This window comes from Mastomys coucha, unplaced genomic scaffold (assembly GCF_008632895.1).
Source record: "Mastomys coucha isolate ucsf_1 unplaced genomic scaffold, UCSF_Mcou_1 pScaffold22, whole genome shotgun sequence".
Taxonomy (NCBI): domain Eukaryota; kingdom Metazoa; phylum Chordata; class Mammalia; order Rodentia; family Muridae; genus Mastomys; species Mastomys coucha.
In genome coordinates this window covers 209535282-209549672 of record NW_022196905.1, presented here as the reverse complement: position 1 = coordinate 209549672, position 14391 = coordinate 209535282, and the positions used below count along the sequence as shown (strand labels likewise).

The 14391-nt window shown below is 50.4% G+C and overlaps 1 protein-coding gene across 1 annotated transcript in view; it reads right to left on the bottom strand.

The window, feature by feature from the left end:
* Lsm4 (LSM4 homolog, U6 small nuclear RNA and mRNA degradation associated) overlaps nt 1-2834 on the bottom strand; it is a 5785-nt gene extending 2951 nt beyond the window's left edge. Inside the window, exon 1 of the mRNA XM_031340145.1 lies at nt 2612-2834. Within this exon, the coding sequence (XP_031196005.1) occupies nt 2612-2614 (3 nt within the window). The 5' untranslated portion in view covers nt 2615-2834. The remainder of the gene's footprint in view (nt 1-2611) is intronic.
* Nucleotides 2835-14391: the final 11557 nt, after the last annotated feature.

Genomic DNA, 14391 nt, shown 5'->3' with positions numbered 1-14391 from the left:
AGAGGGGCGCACGGCTTTAATCCCAGCACTTGAGAAACAGAGGCAAGCAGATTTCTAAGTTCCAGGCCAGCCTGGTCTACAGAGTGAGGTCCAGGACAGCCAGGGTTACACAGAGAAACCCTGTCTTGAAAAACAAAAAACAAAAAGCAAAACAAACAAAAATCATTTTAAAAACAGAAAAAACAAACAACAACAAGGGCCCCAGATCTCAGGGCCATCATGCCCAGCATGGTGACTTTGGATCATGAGAGGACTGGGGGAGTCTGCAGCACCAGGCCCTTCCCAAGAAGAGCTGGGGGTGGGGGCAGATAGTGGCAGGAAGTGAAGCTCAAGCCCACTTCCTGCAGAGGCTTCCTGGAAGGGTAGGAGGCAGAGGATGGCTTTTGTGAAAATGGCTGGTGGGCGGGCTGGTGGCCTTGGTGATCAGTGACAATGGTGTCCAGCTTCATCCTCAAATAAACAGCAAAACAGAGCCACAGCAAGGCAGCCTGTGGCTAAGCTCCAGGGAGTTGGAGCCATGGTCATCCTTGGCTACAGTATGAGGCCAGCCTGGGCTACATGAGACCCTGTTTCAATAAAGGAACAAACAGAACAGTCAAACCCCCACATACAAGGCACAGCAAGGGCTCAGGGGCTAACATTACTAAACAAGAGCAGACACGACAGACAAGAGACACACACACACACACACACACACACACACACACAGCTCTTCCGGAACTGCTGTGGCCCAGCCCAGCCTAGAGCCGGCTGAGGCAGCCATGGTGTGGTCCAGCCTACTGCTGAACTTTTGTCCCTCCTGCCAGGGCCCCAGCCACCACCCAGGGGGCCCTTCCCTAGACTCTCTTTGCCCAATCCTGCTGAGCATGTCCCCTCCTGTGGCCAGGCCCCTAATGGCCACCCTGGGCTGCCTGCCTGTTTCCACCCACCGCAGCACAGGCGGCTCTCTAATTACGGGGTGATTAGCACCAGTCTCCCCGGCTAGACAGAAGGTCAGTGTGGGCGTGGGCTCTGCTGCGGCAGGGAGGGGCAGTAAACACTTGCTGAACACGCAGGGGTGGGGACACAGCACAGGTGCATCCTTTCCAGCACCACAGGTAAGAAAAGTGTGGTGTAGGGACAGGCCACCACCCCCAAGTCTGTGTGTGCAGTGGGAGAGAGGAATGGAAGAAGTAATTACTCCATGTTCCAGCTGGGAAGGCCTCCCAAAATGAAGGAAAAAAGAGCTCAGAGTGAAATGGGCCAGGGCAGACAGGGAGGATGGAGCGTGGGGGAGACGTAGCTTTACACAGAGCACCTGCAGGTGTTATAGCCACCCATTCTGGGCTCCATTCCCAGCACCTCCCACCAGAGGAGTCAGTTTCAGGAAAGGAAATTCCTTCTCAGCCATCACCCAGACTCTCTGGGATCCAGCGTGTGGATGAGCTAGCTGGAGAACCAAGCCTAGGGCTCTGAGTTCAGGAATGTTCAGCCGGGACACTCCGGATCCAGCCTGACTGCAGTGATATGGGAGTATGTGAGTGTATCTGCATGGGGTGGGTGTCCAGTCTTGGACCACCTGGCCGTCCCTTCAATAAGCCTCAGTGCACACCCAGTGGGGAGTGCTTATCTAGTATGTGTTAGGCCCTGAGTTCCTGCACCAGAAAAACCCAGGATCACTCTGGAGTAAAGGCAGGATCAGGAGTTCACGGTGATGTGTCAATACAAAGGGAGTTCAAAGCCAGCCTGGGCTGTGAGACTCTGCCTTCCCTCCTGTCCCATACGTGGAGGTATACACGCGTCCTTTCCATACTCCAGTGACTGTAGCAAGAGGATCATGAGTTTGAGGCTAGCCTGGATTATGTCAGCTCAGATCAGAAAGCCTAACCAAAAAACAAAACCAAACATCCTACCATCAGGAACTGAGGAGAGCCGGGCGGTGGGGGTAGCGCACGCCTTTAATTGTCGTGCTTGGGAGGCAGAGGCAGGCGGATTTCTGAGTTCGAGGCCAGCCTGGTCTACAGAATGAGTTACAGGACACCCAGGGCTACCCAGAGAAACCCTGTCTCGAAAAACCAAAAAAAAAAAAAAGGAAATGAGGAGATGGTAATGTCCGGCTCTCCCATCCCAACTTGAGCTAGCGCGCCCCTTGATGGAGCAGAAGGGAAACCTGATCTCCTCTACTCCACTATGTTTACGCCAGGTCTACAAGTCCCAAGACTAGAAGGCCTGAGCTTAAACTAGGCGAAAAATTTTCCCTTTTCCTGAGCAGGACATGCTGTGTGTCCCAGGGAGAGAAACATCCCTCTCTCTGAGCTGGATTTTCAGCCAAAGGCGTGGGCAGCTGAGGTCAGACACCAGATAAGCATCGAGCAGGCAATGAAACCCACGTGAGCTATTAGGCCCGCACACTTCCCGGAAACGCAGCATTCCTATCGATGACGGTAACAAATCCCGGAAGTGATCATAGTCCCTCTTCCGGCCGCAAGAAACGTGTTCATTCAAGAGATAAATCCCCCAACGGCAACGGGCTGGGGCCCCGGAGAGACACCGGTCACCTCCGGCCTCAGTTTCCCCCATCTCTCAGCAGCCCGAGGACCCTGCGCGCGCCCCTCCGCCTCGCGGCCCTCACCATCTTCCCTGCAGAGATAACTTCCGCCGCTGCACAGCCACTCGCGCTCCCACCGGCGGCCCACCGCGCGCCCCAGCCTGAAAAAAGACTGGCAGAAACTATGGCCAATCAGCGAGTGGCTCAGCGGACACTCGTCCAATCGGAACGGGCGAGGGCGGTGCCTACGGAACTAGACGGACGGCCGCGCCGTAGTCCAACCGTGGGATTGAGAGGCGGCCGTAAAGTGCGACCCTGGAGCAACGCAAAAGGCCGCAGCACAGGTCTCGCCCACTCCGGGTGGATGTTGGGAAAGGGCGCCTGCGCAGAGGTGCACTCCTGGGTCTGGTTCGGCGCCACACTGTGGGCGAAGCTGGCTAATGCATGTGAATCGTGCGAGCCTGGGGAAACCCGCCTCGTGCCCACTTTGCGCTCCCAGCCTTCCATTCTCGCCCTTATGGGTCTCTTTGTCTTTACCAAGTCAGAATCCGTGAACGGGAACGGCAGGTCTGGCGTTTCCCGGCGACAGGAGGTGGAAACAAATCGCTGGAATTTTCGTGTTTTGAGATGGATTCTTGTGGCAGCTGATCATGAACTCACATTAGACCCTGACTGGGCTTCTCCAGTGCTGGCATGGTCCACTGTAGGCCACCAAGCCAGCTCCTTACTTTTATTTATTTATTTATTTTTAAATTGTTATTATTTTGGAAGGGGAATAGTGTTTCTCTGTGCAGCCTTAGCTGGCCTGTAACACTCATAGTATACAAGGCTGGTCTCGAACTTCCAGAGATCCTAGTGAGTGCTGGGGTTGCAGGCGTGCACCACCATGCCTAGCATGTTGCATGGTTAATGTATCTTCTTGAGATAGAAATTCAGGTTCTCATGCTTGCCCAGTCCATTATTCGACAAAGAAAAATACCCTGGACTCAAGTAGTATGAAAACGCAAAGAGTGTTTTATTCTGTAGAAGTCCAGCATGCTGGGGTCTCCCATTACCAGAATGGACACCCAAGTTAACTTGGAGGTCAGATTTAAAGCACATTAGGGAATTCCGGGGTAGGTGACCTCTATGTTAATCTGTTGGGTCTATCTCTATGGACATTCCATTACCGGGGTGTGGGGGCTGGAAACTTACTGGGGAGGTCTGGAAACTGCAGCTGACCCATTGTCCTTGCCTCAGGCCAGGTGGCAGGGCAGCTTCTGAGGCCTGAACTTTCCTGGAATTGGCCAGTTCTTGGAAACAGAGATTTAGGCTCAGTCTCCTTAACTGCCAGTTTGAAGCCTGCCATGGGATCAGCCTGGCCTTCTCACCAGGAAGCATTTTTACCCACGGAGCCATCTCCTAGCCCTTCTATTTATTTTTATTTTCTTTGGCTGCTGGTGGCGGAATCAGAGCTCCACCCTGAGCTGTCCCAAGCAAGGCCAGCTGTTTTACCAAGCTGCTGAAAGGCTCTGGCGCAGAGTGTTAGCGATGAGTTCACTTGTGCGGATCCTCTGACCCGGGAGACTCCCTTGGCACCACTACCCAGGGCTCTTCTAAGTGATGAAGTGAGACTCCCACACTAGGATTGCAGCTCAGCGGGAGGGGTGGAGACCCTGAGCTCCTGCCCTGCACCCATGGCTAAAAATAAAGTCAAATAACAATCAGTAAATACTGAAGAGGAGAACCTGAGCAGAACGGGCACCGTGTCAGCACTGAGGCGGTGCTGCTGGAGTAGCACAAGTTCAAAGCCATTCTCCACCTCACATATGACTCAAGAACAGTCTGGACTACTTTACTCTGTCACTAATAAAAAAGAAATGTGTCAATGGACCTGCTGACCTCGTGTCTAAGATTAGAGAGTACCTGTCACCCCAGAATCCAGCTCTGAGATGGGGACTAAAGGATTTGTGATGTAAGGATCTGAGATACCCAGGGAAGGAGCACACCGTGATGGGGAACTTGTACCCCCACAGCAAGACTGGGTGAATTCCAGCAAAGTTGATGTCAACCCTCATGGGTACCTTGGCTTGCCCATGTTCCTGCACACGGAGTGGGGGAAACCTGAGGCGCTGCTGCTCAGTGGCAAATCAGCTAAGTCCCCTGGGTGAAGGGTCAAAGCTCTGTTGGGAGTTACAAAGGACATCTGTGTCAGTGTGGCTGTGAAAGTCGGGAGGAAGCCCCATGCTGGGCCACCCCTTTGTGCCTCTCCTAGACTATTCTCTGAGCAGTTTTTCTTCTTTGCCCGTTTGGCACCCCATGTGGCATAATGGCATCACTCCTCTCTGCCTTGTTTTTTGTTTGTTTGTTTGTTTGTTTGTTTTTCCCTCAACAACTGAGATGAAACTGTAAGACTCTGGTGAGCCTTAGCTTACCAGGGACCCTCTGAACCAGGCAGAGTCAGAATCAATGCAAAAAGCAAGAGGAATTTATTGTTCCAGTGCACTGGGGTCATCCCAGACCGAAGGAGAGGTGGTGACCCCCAGCAGCCAGTTCGGGGAGTTTTTATATGGTTTCCAGGGGTGGAATAGAGCATTAGCTACTAGGTACAATAAGATTGGCGGAACAGTGTGCCCTTTAGACTGATTGGTCTTTGTGGAATGAGGTAGTAGGGGCTTATTCAGCCTCTCCCTTCTGGCCTATGAGCTCTCTGACCTGTCTCTTCCAGGAAGGGTAGGGGGTCCGTTGGAATTTTCTAACAGCTGAGCTGGGCCTTGCCCATAAGCTGCTCCCCAGCCAGCCACTGTCCTGACCTAGTAAGCTTTTCACAAGTTTGCCTTTAAAGGGTTTCCTGAGGTTACAGCAGATAGGTTCAAAAGACAGGAAGGTAGGAGGCATCAGGCAGGGCTACATCCAGGATTAAGTAAAGCCATTTCTGCAGTGGCCACTGCACCCTTGCTCGCTGCACTCCACCCAATGTCAGAGGAGCTTTCTCTGACTGGCCAAGTGGGCATGATGGCCAGCGGAGAGCCCCAGCAACAGCCTGAATAAATGCACCGCACACCCCGCTTCTCTGTGCCAGTGATACAGCAGCCAGCACTGAGTGAGCTCCCATCCAAGTGTGGCCTGGGCGGCTGCTGCACACTCATAAGCAGGTGCACTTGTGTGTCTGTTCTTCCAAAAAAAAAATAGGGACAGGTCTCAAACTCTGTGGATAAAGAACAACCGGGCACAGGGTGTGGTGGCTCACACCTTTAATCCCAGCACTCTGGAGGCAGAGGCAGGTGGATCTCTGTGAGTTTGAGGCCAGCCTGGTCTATAGACTGAGTTCCAGGACAGCCAGGGCTACACAGAGAAACCCTGTCTTGGAAAACAAGCAAACAAACAGCTGAGCCTGCAAGATGGCTCAGCAGGGAGAGGAGCTTGCCGCCAACTCTGGTGACATGACTTTGAACCTCGTTACCCACATAGTGGATCCCAGCACCCCCACATACGCACACAAATAAGAAAACTGAAATACAATTTTTACATTTAAAAGAAATTCTATCTTCCCTTCCCAGTTGCTTTCGGGCACAGAATTCATCCCGGCACAGAGACATTGACGAGGACACTGCTGTGTGCATGCAGGTGTCCCCGGACGACTGAGGATGGTTCCTGGAGCTAAGATTAGAGTGTTGTGAGCCTGCTGGAAACCACTCAGGTCCTCCATAAGAACAGCTCCGAGCCCTCTCTCAATCCCCGTGTGCACCACACAGGAAACGGGCAGAGCTTGGGACAGATCAGAACTGCAGTACCATGTTGGCCATACTAGCCTGAGAACACAAAGAAATGTGTGTGTGGAGGCAGGCAGGTCTCTGTGAGTCTTAGGCTACATAGCAACTTTCTTCCTTCCTTCCTTCCTTTCTTCCTTCCTTCCTTCCTTCCTTCCTTTCTTTCTTTCTTTTATTTTTTTATTTTTTTGGTTTTTCGAGACAGGGTTTCTCTGTGTAGCCCTGGCTGTCCTGGAACTCACTCTGTAGACCAGGCTGGCCTCAAACTCAGAAATCCACCTGCCTCTGCCTCCCAAGTGTTGGGATTAAAGGCATGCACCACCACTCCCAGGCTTCTCTAACTCCTTAACAGTTTCTTTTGCAGCACTACTGTGTGTCCTGTATGTAGGTGTGAGGGAGGGTACATGGGCCCTCCTGTGGCCTTCAGAGGTTAGATGTGACAGCAGGTCCTCCATCCTTCTCCACCTTACTTTCTGAGGAAGCATCTCTTACCTGAACTGAAGTTTTCCTTTCTGGCTAGACTGTCTGACCAGTGAGCTCCTGGTCCCTCAGTGTCTGGCCAGTGAGCTCCTGGCCCCTCAGTGTCTGGCTGACCAGTGAGCTCCTGGCCCCTCAATGTCTGTCTGGACAGTGAGCTCCTGGCCCCTCAATATCTGGCCAGTGAGCTCCTGGCCCCTCAGTGTCTGTCTGGACAGTGAGCTCCTGGCCCCTCAGTGTCTGTCTGGACAGTGAGCTCCTGGCCCCTCAGTGTCTGGCTGACCAGTGAGCTCCTGGCTCCTCAGTGTCTGTCTGGACAGTGAGCTCCTGGCCCCTCAGTGTCTGACCAGTGAGCTCCTGGCCCCTCAGTGTCTGACCAGTGAGCTCCTGGCCCCTCAGTGTCTGTCTGGACAGTGAGCTCCTGGCCCCTCAATGTCTGTCTGGACAGTGAGCTCCTGGCCCCTCAATGTCTGGACAGTGAGCTCCTGGCCCCTCAGTGTCTGTCTGGACATTGAGCTCCTGGCTCCTCAGTGTCTGTCTGACCAGTGAGCTCCTGGCCCCTCAGTGTCTGGACAGTGAGCTCCTGGCCCCTCAGTGTCTGGACAGTGAGCTCCTGGCCCCTCAGTGTCTGTCTGGACAGTGAGCTCCTGGCCCCTCAGTGTCTCTGACTCCCCAGTGCTGACTAGTGGATGGCTGTACCTTACTTTTACACACAGATCTTTTTAAATTAAAAAATGTATTTACTGCCAGGCGATGGTGGCACATGCCTTTAATCCCAGCACTTGGGAGGCAGAGGCAGGCGGATTTCTGAATTCGAGGCCAGCCTGGTCTACAGAGTGAGTTCCAGGGCAGCCAGGGCTACACAGAGAGACCCTGTCTCGAAAAAAAAAAAAACATTTGGGGGCATTTTGCCTCTTGGCTTCTTATTATCTCCTTTGCCCATATTTAGTTGATTTTCCTCTGAGAGGCATAGAGTTGTCCAGTGCCCATCCGGCTTGCTTGCCCAGGTGCTGTCCCCATGGAGCTCAGAGTACTGCAAGGGCTGTGAGAGCAGAGGCCAGACACAGCCTCCTCACTCTCTCCACTCTGTAACTTACATGGAGATTTTAAACTCAGATCTTTTTGCTCTTTCCCCACCAGGTCATCTCCCTTGGATCCCAAAACAAGTAGCTGGGGATAGCAGCTCATACCTGTTGTCTTACTTAGGGTTTCTTTTGCTGCAACAAAACACCAGGACCAAAAAGCAAGTTGAGGAGGGGAAGGATTTATTGGGCTTATATCTCCAGATCATAGTTTATCACTGGGGGAAGCCAAGACCAGAGCTCAAATAGGCAGGGACCTGAGGCAGGAGCTGATGCAGAGGCATGCTTACTGGCTTACTCCCTATGGCTTGTTCAGCCTGCTTTCTTACAGAACTCAGGACCACCAGCCCAGGGATGGAATCACCCACCAAGGCCTGGGCCTTGATCATTAATTGAGAAAATGCCTTACAGCTGGATCTTATGGGGGCATTTCCTCAACTGAGTCCTCTCTGAAGACTCTAGCTTGCATAAGGTTGACATAAAATGATGTCATCCCAGCACACATATCTCCGGGATTGTTAGCCAGAATGGGCATCAGGGGGATGTGGGACTAGCAGCCACAGGTGCCCACTGGGGCAACAGCAGCACAAGAGTTACGGGTATCACCAATGCTTACTGAGTGGACTGGAGTCCTGGTCCAGGGGAAACTTGTGTCTGCAGCTGCAAACACGCTGTGACTCCACACCTATGGCTGGGGACCTCGTAGGCCCCTTGGAGAAGCTACTGTTGTTTGCCTAAATGGACAGGAAAGGGGGAGAGGAGGTATGATGGAAATGTGTCAGAAATGTATGAAAGAAAGCCATCCTCTTCTGACTGAACACACGCTAATACAGCACCCAGGGAAGAGGCAGGGTTATTGCCATAAGTAGAGGCTAGCCTCTGCTAAAAAGCAAGACTTCCTCAACAAAACCAAAGCCAAAAGTAATAAAAGAACCAACAATGCCTGGATGCAGGCCACATTCCTGTTACCGCTTTATTCCTGTTACTGACGAGGAGCAGAGGTAGTGCCATTGCTCCAATTTGAGGTTAGCCTGGTTTGCATAGCAAAATACTTCTGAAAGCAGTGAGGAAGAAAGAAAAGACAGATGGGGATAATGGGGAGATTGGTGAAATGGTCATGTCTTTAATCTCAACACTCAAAAGGCAGGCTAGCCTGATCTACATAGCAAGTTCTGGGCACTAGACAGTCAGAGGGTTAAAGTGGACCAGCCAGGTCTATGCAGCGAGCAGCTGTCTCAGAACAAAGTAAAATGAACAAAAGGTAAGTGCTGTGAGAAGGCTCAGTGAGTCGAGACACTTGCTGTCAAGACTCTGTGACTTGCTGGGCGGTGGTGGTGCACGCCTTTAATCCCAGAGGCAGGCAGATTTCTGAGTTTGAGGCCAGCCTGGTCTACAGAGTGAGTTCCAGGACAGCCAGAGCTATACAGAGAAACCCTGACTTAAAAAAAAAAAAGATGGTGACTTGGTCCATAATGTGCAAAGATCTGTTACACATGGTCTCAGGCGGCTGAGCGGCAGGAGCCGGGGCTGATGGCTGCATTAGAAGGTTTTCTCATTGTGTTCAGAGTGTTTCAGACCTTGGGTGCTGGCAGGGAAGTGGCCTGACAGGGTGTGGTCCAGCAGGGATGTGTTCTGGTTGTAGGTTTGCAGGGCGACTGACTGGGGTCAATCGGGGTATCAAACAGCCTTAAAGTCACCATTTGTTTACCAGGAAATGAGCTTAGACTGGGACATCAGTCTCTACTCCACACTCAGAAGTAGAAAACAGATGGCTGGAAACAGGTTGTCTGACACCTGCACACACAGAAACCCAGAGCTTCCCAGGGACGGAGAGCTGGCTCAGGGGTTAAGAGCACTGACTGCTCTTACAGAGGACCCGGTTCAGCTCCCAGCACCCACACACCAGCTCACAAACATCTGTACTAACTTCAGTTCCAGGGCATCTGATCTGACACCCTGTTCTGCCTCCAGACACCTGCAGGTGTGCGCTCAAACTCTCCCACACACAGATAATTTAAGGTCCCTGCCAGCCGGGCAGTGGTGGCACACACCTTTAATCCTAACAGTTGGGAGGCAGAGGCAGGTGTATTTCTGAGTTTGAGGCCAGCCTGGTCTACAGAGTGAGTTCCAGGACAGCCAGGGCTACACAGAGAAACCCTGTCTCAAAAAGCCAAAAAAAAAAAAAAAAAGGTCCCTGCCAACATTCTCTAGGGGAGTTGGGGTGCGGTGGGGAGACAGATAGGAAGATGGCTCAGTGGGTTGCTATGAAGACCTGAGTTCAAATCCTGGGACACAGGTAAAAAGCCAGATACACAACACATCTTTATAATCCCAGCACTGGTGAGACAGAGAGCCAGAATCTCACAGGTCAACTAGCTCTGAGTATAGCTGTCGGGGAAAGAACAAGATAGACATGATCGGACTCATGGAATATTCCCTGACCAATCCCTGATTGTGGCGATGCCCACCTCTTATCCCAGAATCAGAAAGCGATATCGGTCAAAGGGCATCCTGAGCTGCATAGTGAATTTGAGGCTAGCCTAGGCTACGCAAGATCCTGTCTCAGTTAAAAAAATAAAATAAAATAAAATAAGAAAACACACAAGCCTTAGCACTCAATCTGCCTCACCCCCAGGCCAGCATGCTTTGGCCCTTGCCCCAGGAATGTGCCAGTCTAGGCATACACGACCTGGTTCAAGTACAGAGGGCAAAGGCACAGACTGGTACACATGGCTCCAGGCCCTGCACAGGAGGAGGACACAGTTGCTGCTTTCACCACGGGCACTTTGACCAGGAAGGCCTCAGAGCTCCTGGCCCCTCTCAGAACATCACCTGATGATTCTGTGAGGTCTGGACCTCCATTAAGATGGGGACACACCAGCTAGCAAACCAGACCAGGAAAGGAGGCTCAAAGTCACCAGGCAACCCCACACTGAAAATGATAGTCTGCCCCGGAATCAACCTCAGGGGATGCTGAGCTATCACTCACGTAGGCCAGCACAGGTCGGTTTCCCACACCCAGCGTTAGGACTTACAAATCAACTGCTAGGGGTTAGGGGGATGGAGAGAGCAGTCAAGAACACTGCGGTTCTTCAGGGCCTGACTTAGAGTCTCAGCACCCCCACAGGGGCTCACAACCGGCTGTAATTCCAGTTCCAGGAGATCTGATCCCCTCTTCTGACCTCACAGGCAGGCACCAGGCACACATGCAGGCAAAAAGCAATACAAGTAAAAAACTGGAATGAACAAACAAACAAACAATAGAAAATCTAATACAAAGCAAAAACTTTAAAAACAAAAACAAAAAATTGGCATCCGTAGCCACACCCATCATCTCCGCCCTAGGGAGGTGGAGAAGGCAAGATCTTTAGCTATGTAGGAAGTTCAAGACTACCCTGAGCTACATGAAACACTGTTATAATTTTACTTTAAAATAGCAAGTTTGGGGCTGATGATAAGAGCACTGACTGCTCTTCCAAAGGTCCTGAGTTCAAATCCCAGCAACCACATGGTGGCTCACAACCATCTGTAATAAGATCTGATGTCCTCTTCTGGTGTGTCTGAAGACAGCTACATGTACTTATTTATAATAATAAATAAATTTTTGGGCTGGAGCGAGCAGAGGTTGAGCGAGCAGGGCCACTCGAGCGAGTAGGGTTGACCGGAGTGAGCAGAGGTCCTAAAGTCAATTCCCAACAACCAGATGAAGGCTCGCGCAACTATCTGTACAGCTACAGCGTGCACTCATACATAAAATAAATAAATAAATTTTTTTTTTTGGCTTTTCGAGACAGGGTTTCTCTGTTTAGCCCTGGCTGTCCTGGAACTTACTCTGTAGATCAGGCTGGCCTCGAACTCAGAAATCTGCCTGCCTCTGCCTCCCAAGTGCTGGGATTAAAGGCATGCGCCACCACTGCCCAGCCAATAAATCTTTAAAAAAAATAAAATAGTAAGTTTTGTAGCAAGGCTGGACAAAGCTCATAGTGGAAAAACAACAGATCGAAAAGCAGAGAGGAAGACATGGTCCCTGCAGCTGCCACACGACCCCAGAGATCTCTGTAAGGACCTCAGCTCAGCTTCCAGCACTGCCATGGCTGTTCTGGAACTCCCTCTGTAGAACAGGTTGTCCTAGAATTCACAGATCCTCCTGCTTCTGCCTTTTGGGGCTAAAGACATGTGCCACCATGCCTGACCCAGACTAGGCCATCTTTAAATACTGTTAATTTTATTGTTATTGTTACTGCTTTGAGACACAGTCTCATAGGCCAGCACTCTACCCTCTGAGCCAGGCTTCTGTCTCTTTTGGACTTGCTGAAGATGAGAGCCTTAGCACACAGTGAGATTCTGGGCAGCAGCTTCTCCAGTCCTCAGCCCTGTTCCCAAGGGACTGCTGGGTGTGCCCAGCCCCCTCCCATCTTCCAGTCCTGTCCCAAAGGACAGCTGGGTGTGCCCAGCCCCCTCCTGTGCTCCAGTCCTGTTCCCAAGGGACAGCTGGGTGTGCCCAGCCCCCCTCCTGTGCTCCAGTCCTGTTCCCAAGGGACAGCTGGGTGTGCCCAGCCCCCCTCCTGTGCTCCAGCTCTCCATCTCCTTTCCTCCTGGCTTATTTTCTTTTGTTTGTTCTTTTGTTTGTTTCTTTTGTTTGTTCTTTTGTTTGTTTGTTCACTGAGCTTAAGTAGGGTCCATCCAGGAACATGATAGCAGCACCAGTGGCTGTGCACTGAGGAGAATTCCTCTCCCTCCAACTAACTGCCCAGAGACCTGCAGGTCCCCTGGCCTCGCTGACACCTTTCTCTGTCCTCTTCCTGTTGGGTGATTTGGGGTATGTGCACATGGAGGCCAGAGATCAATATAGTGTCTTCTATTGATCTCCACCTTAGTTTTTGAGGATGAATCTCTCCCATAGCACAGAGCTCTCCAATTGGCTTGGCAGGCTGGCTAGTGAGCACAGAGATCCTCTGGGCTCAACCCCATAATGTCGGTATTAGAGAGGGTGTGCAGGGCCATACACAGCTACTCATGCAGGTTTGGGGATTCGTATCCTTATGCTTGGGGGGGCATTGTTCCCATTGAGCTATGATCCCCTACTCATGCAAGCTTGGGGATTCGAACTTGTATCCTTATGCTTGAGGGGGGAATTATTCCCATTGAGCTATGACCCCCGTACCTGCTCCCTGGGGAGTTTTGATCCACAGTTGGTTGAAGTGGAAGCTTAAGGGTTCTTTGGAAAGTTGGCTGGATATTGCCACACCAACCCCAGTAGAATCTGTGTGACAAGTCCACAGACTGAGGCAAAAACTTCAAAAGAAGGAGGCCTCCTGGAACCGGTTGTGGAACTCTTGGTCAGAGCAAAATATTGAGCCATAGTTCTCATGGCAATTTATCTGTTTTGTTTTCTCTTATTCCTCTTCTTATTTAAATGTTCCTGGTAGCCTAGGCCAAGATCTTAAGGGAGAATAATAGTAAGAAACCATCCTTTGAGATGAGGTCACTAACATGACCTTATCCCCTGGGAAACCAATGCTTTATTTTATAAATCATTCACAAAATTTTATAGTAGTATTATGATAAATAAAAACTTTCCCAACCAGCTGGAGAGATGGCTTAGCAGTTAAGATCACCAACTGCTCTTCCAGAGGTCCTGAGTTCAAATCCCAGCAACCACATGGTGGTTCACAACAATCCATAACGAGATCTGGCACCACCTTCTTCTGGAGTATCTGAAGACAGCTACAGTGTACTTACATATAATAAAAAATAAATAAAACTGTAAAAAACAAAACAAAACTTTCCGAACAATAAAATTTCATATGGCTACACGTGTGTCATTGGAGGTGGACTTTGGTATATGGTAAAGAAAGACTTAAATAAAAAGAATTAAAGTAGTTTAGATTTACGCATTGAAGATTTATAAAAAAAAAATCAGGCATTAGATGTTTAACAATAATTGACCATAAATATTTATTAGCCTGCTCTTGGACATACGCCACTAGCCGTGGCTGTCTGGCCCCTGAACACATCCTTTCAGACTTGTTATATTTGGATGATTTCTATTAATCATGATGTCACCTGTTCCGTTTGTGATTCACTGAATACATCTCTTCAGAGTTGCAATGTTTGCTTGATTTTTTACTTTACTGTGCCAAATGATAATGCTATTTGTGATTGCTTCACTGAGCACATCTTCTAAGAGTTGTAATATTTGTTCTTTTAATGTATAAAACCCCCTGCTTGAGAGCTGCAAAATACACTCAGATCCAAACTGCCTCTGTGTTTGTTTCTGTTTGTCACCACCAAATCCTTACCCACCTAGCTTCGAGGACTCTCATTCCAGGGACCCTCATACCTGACTGGGGAGGTCCATGGCAGATAGTGAAGAAATACTTAGCTGAAACAGACACAGGAGAAAGGATGCTCTACTAAAACAAGTACTCGAAAGGAAAGAATGTGATGAAGGATTCTTCACTAACAACACATATGTATTGGTCTGCCTTACAGTGTGTAGTTGAGCTGCCTTTGTCCAGACTCCATAGAGAGAGACTCACCAAAAACATCTGGT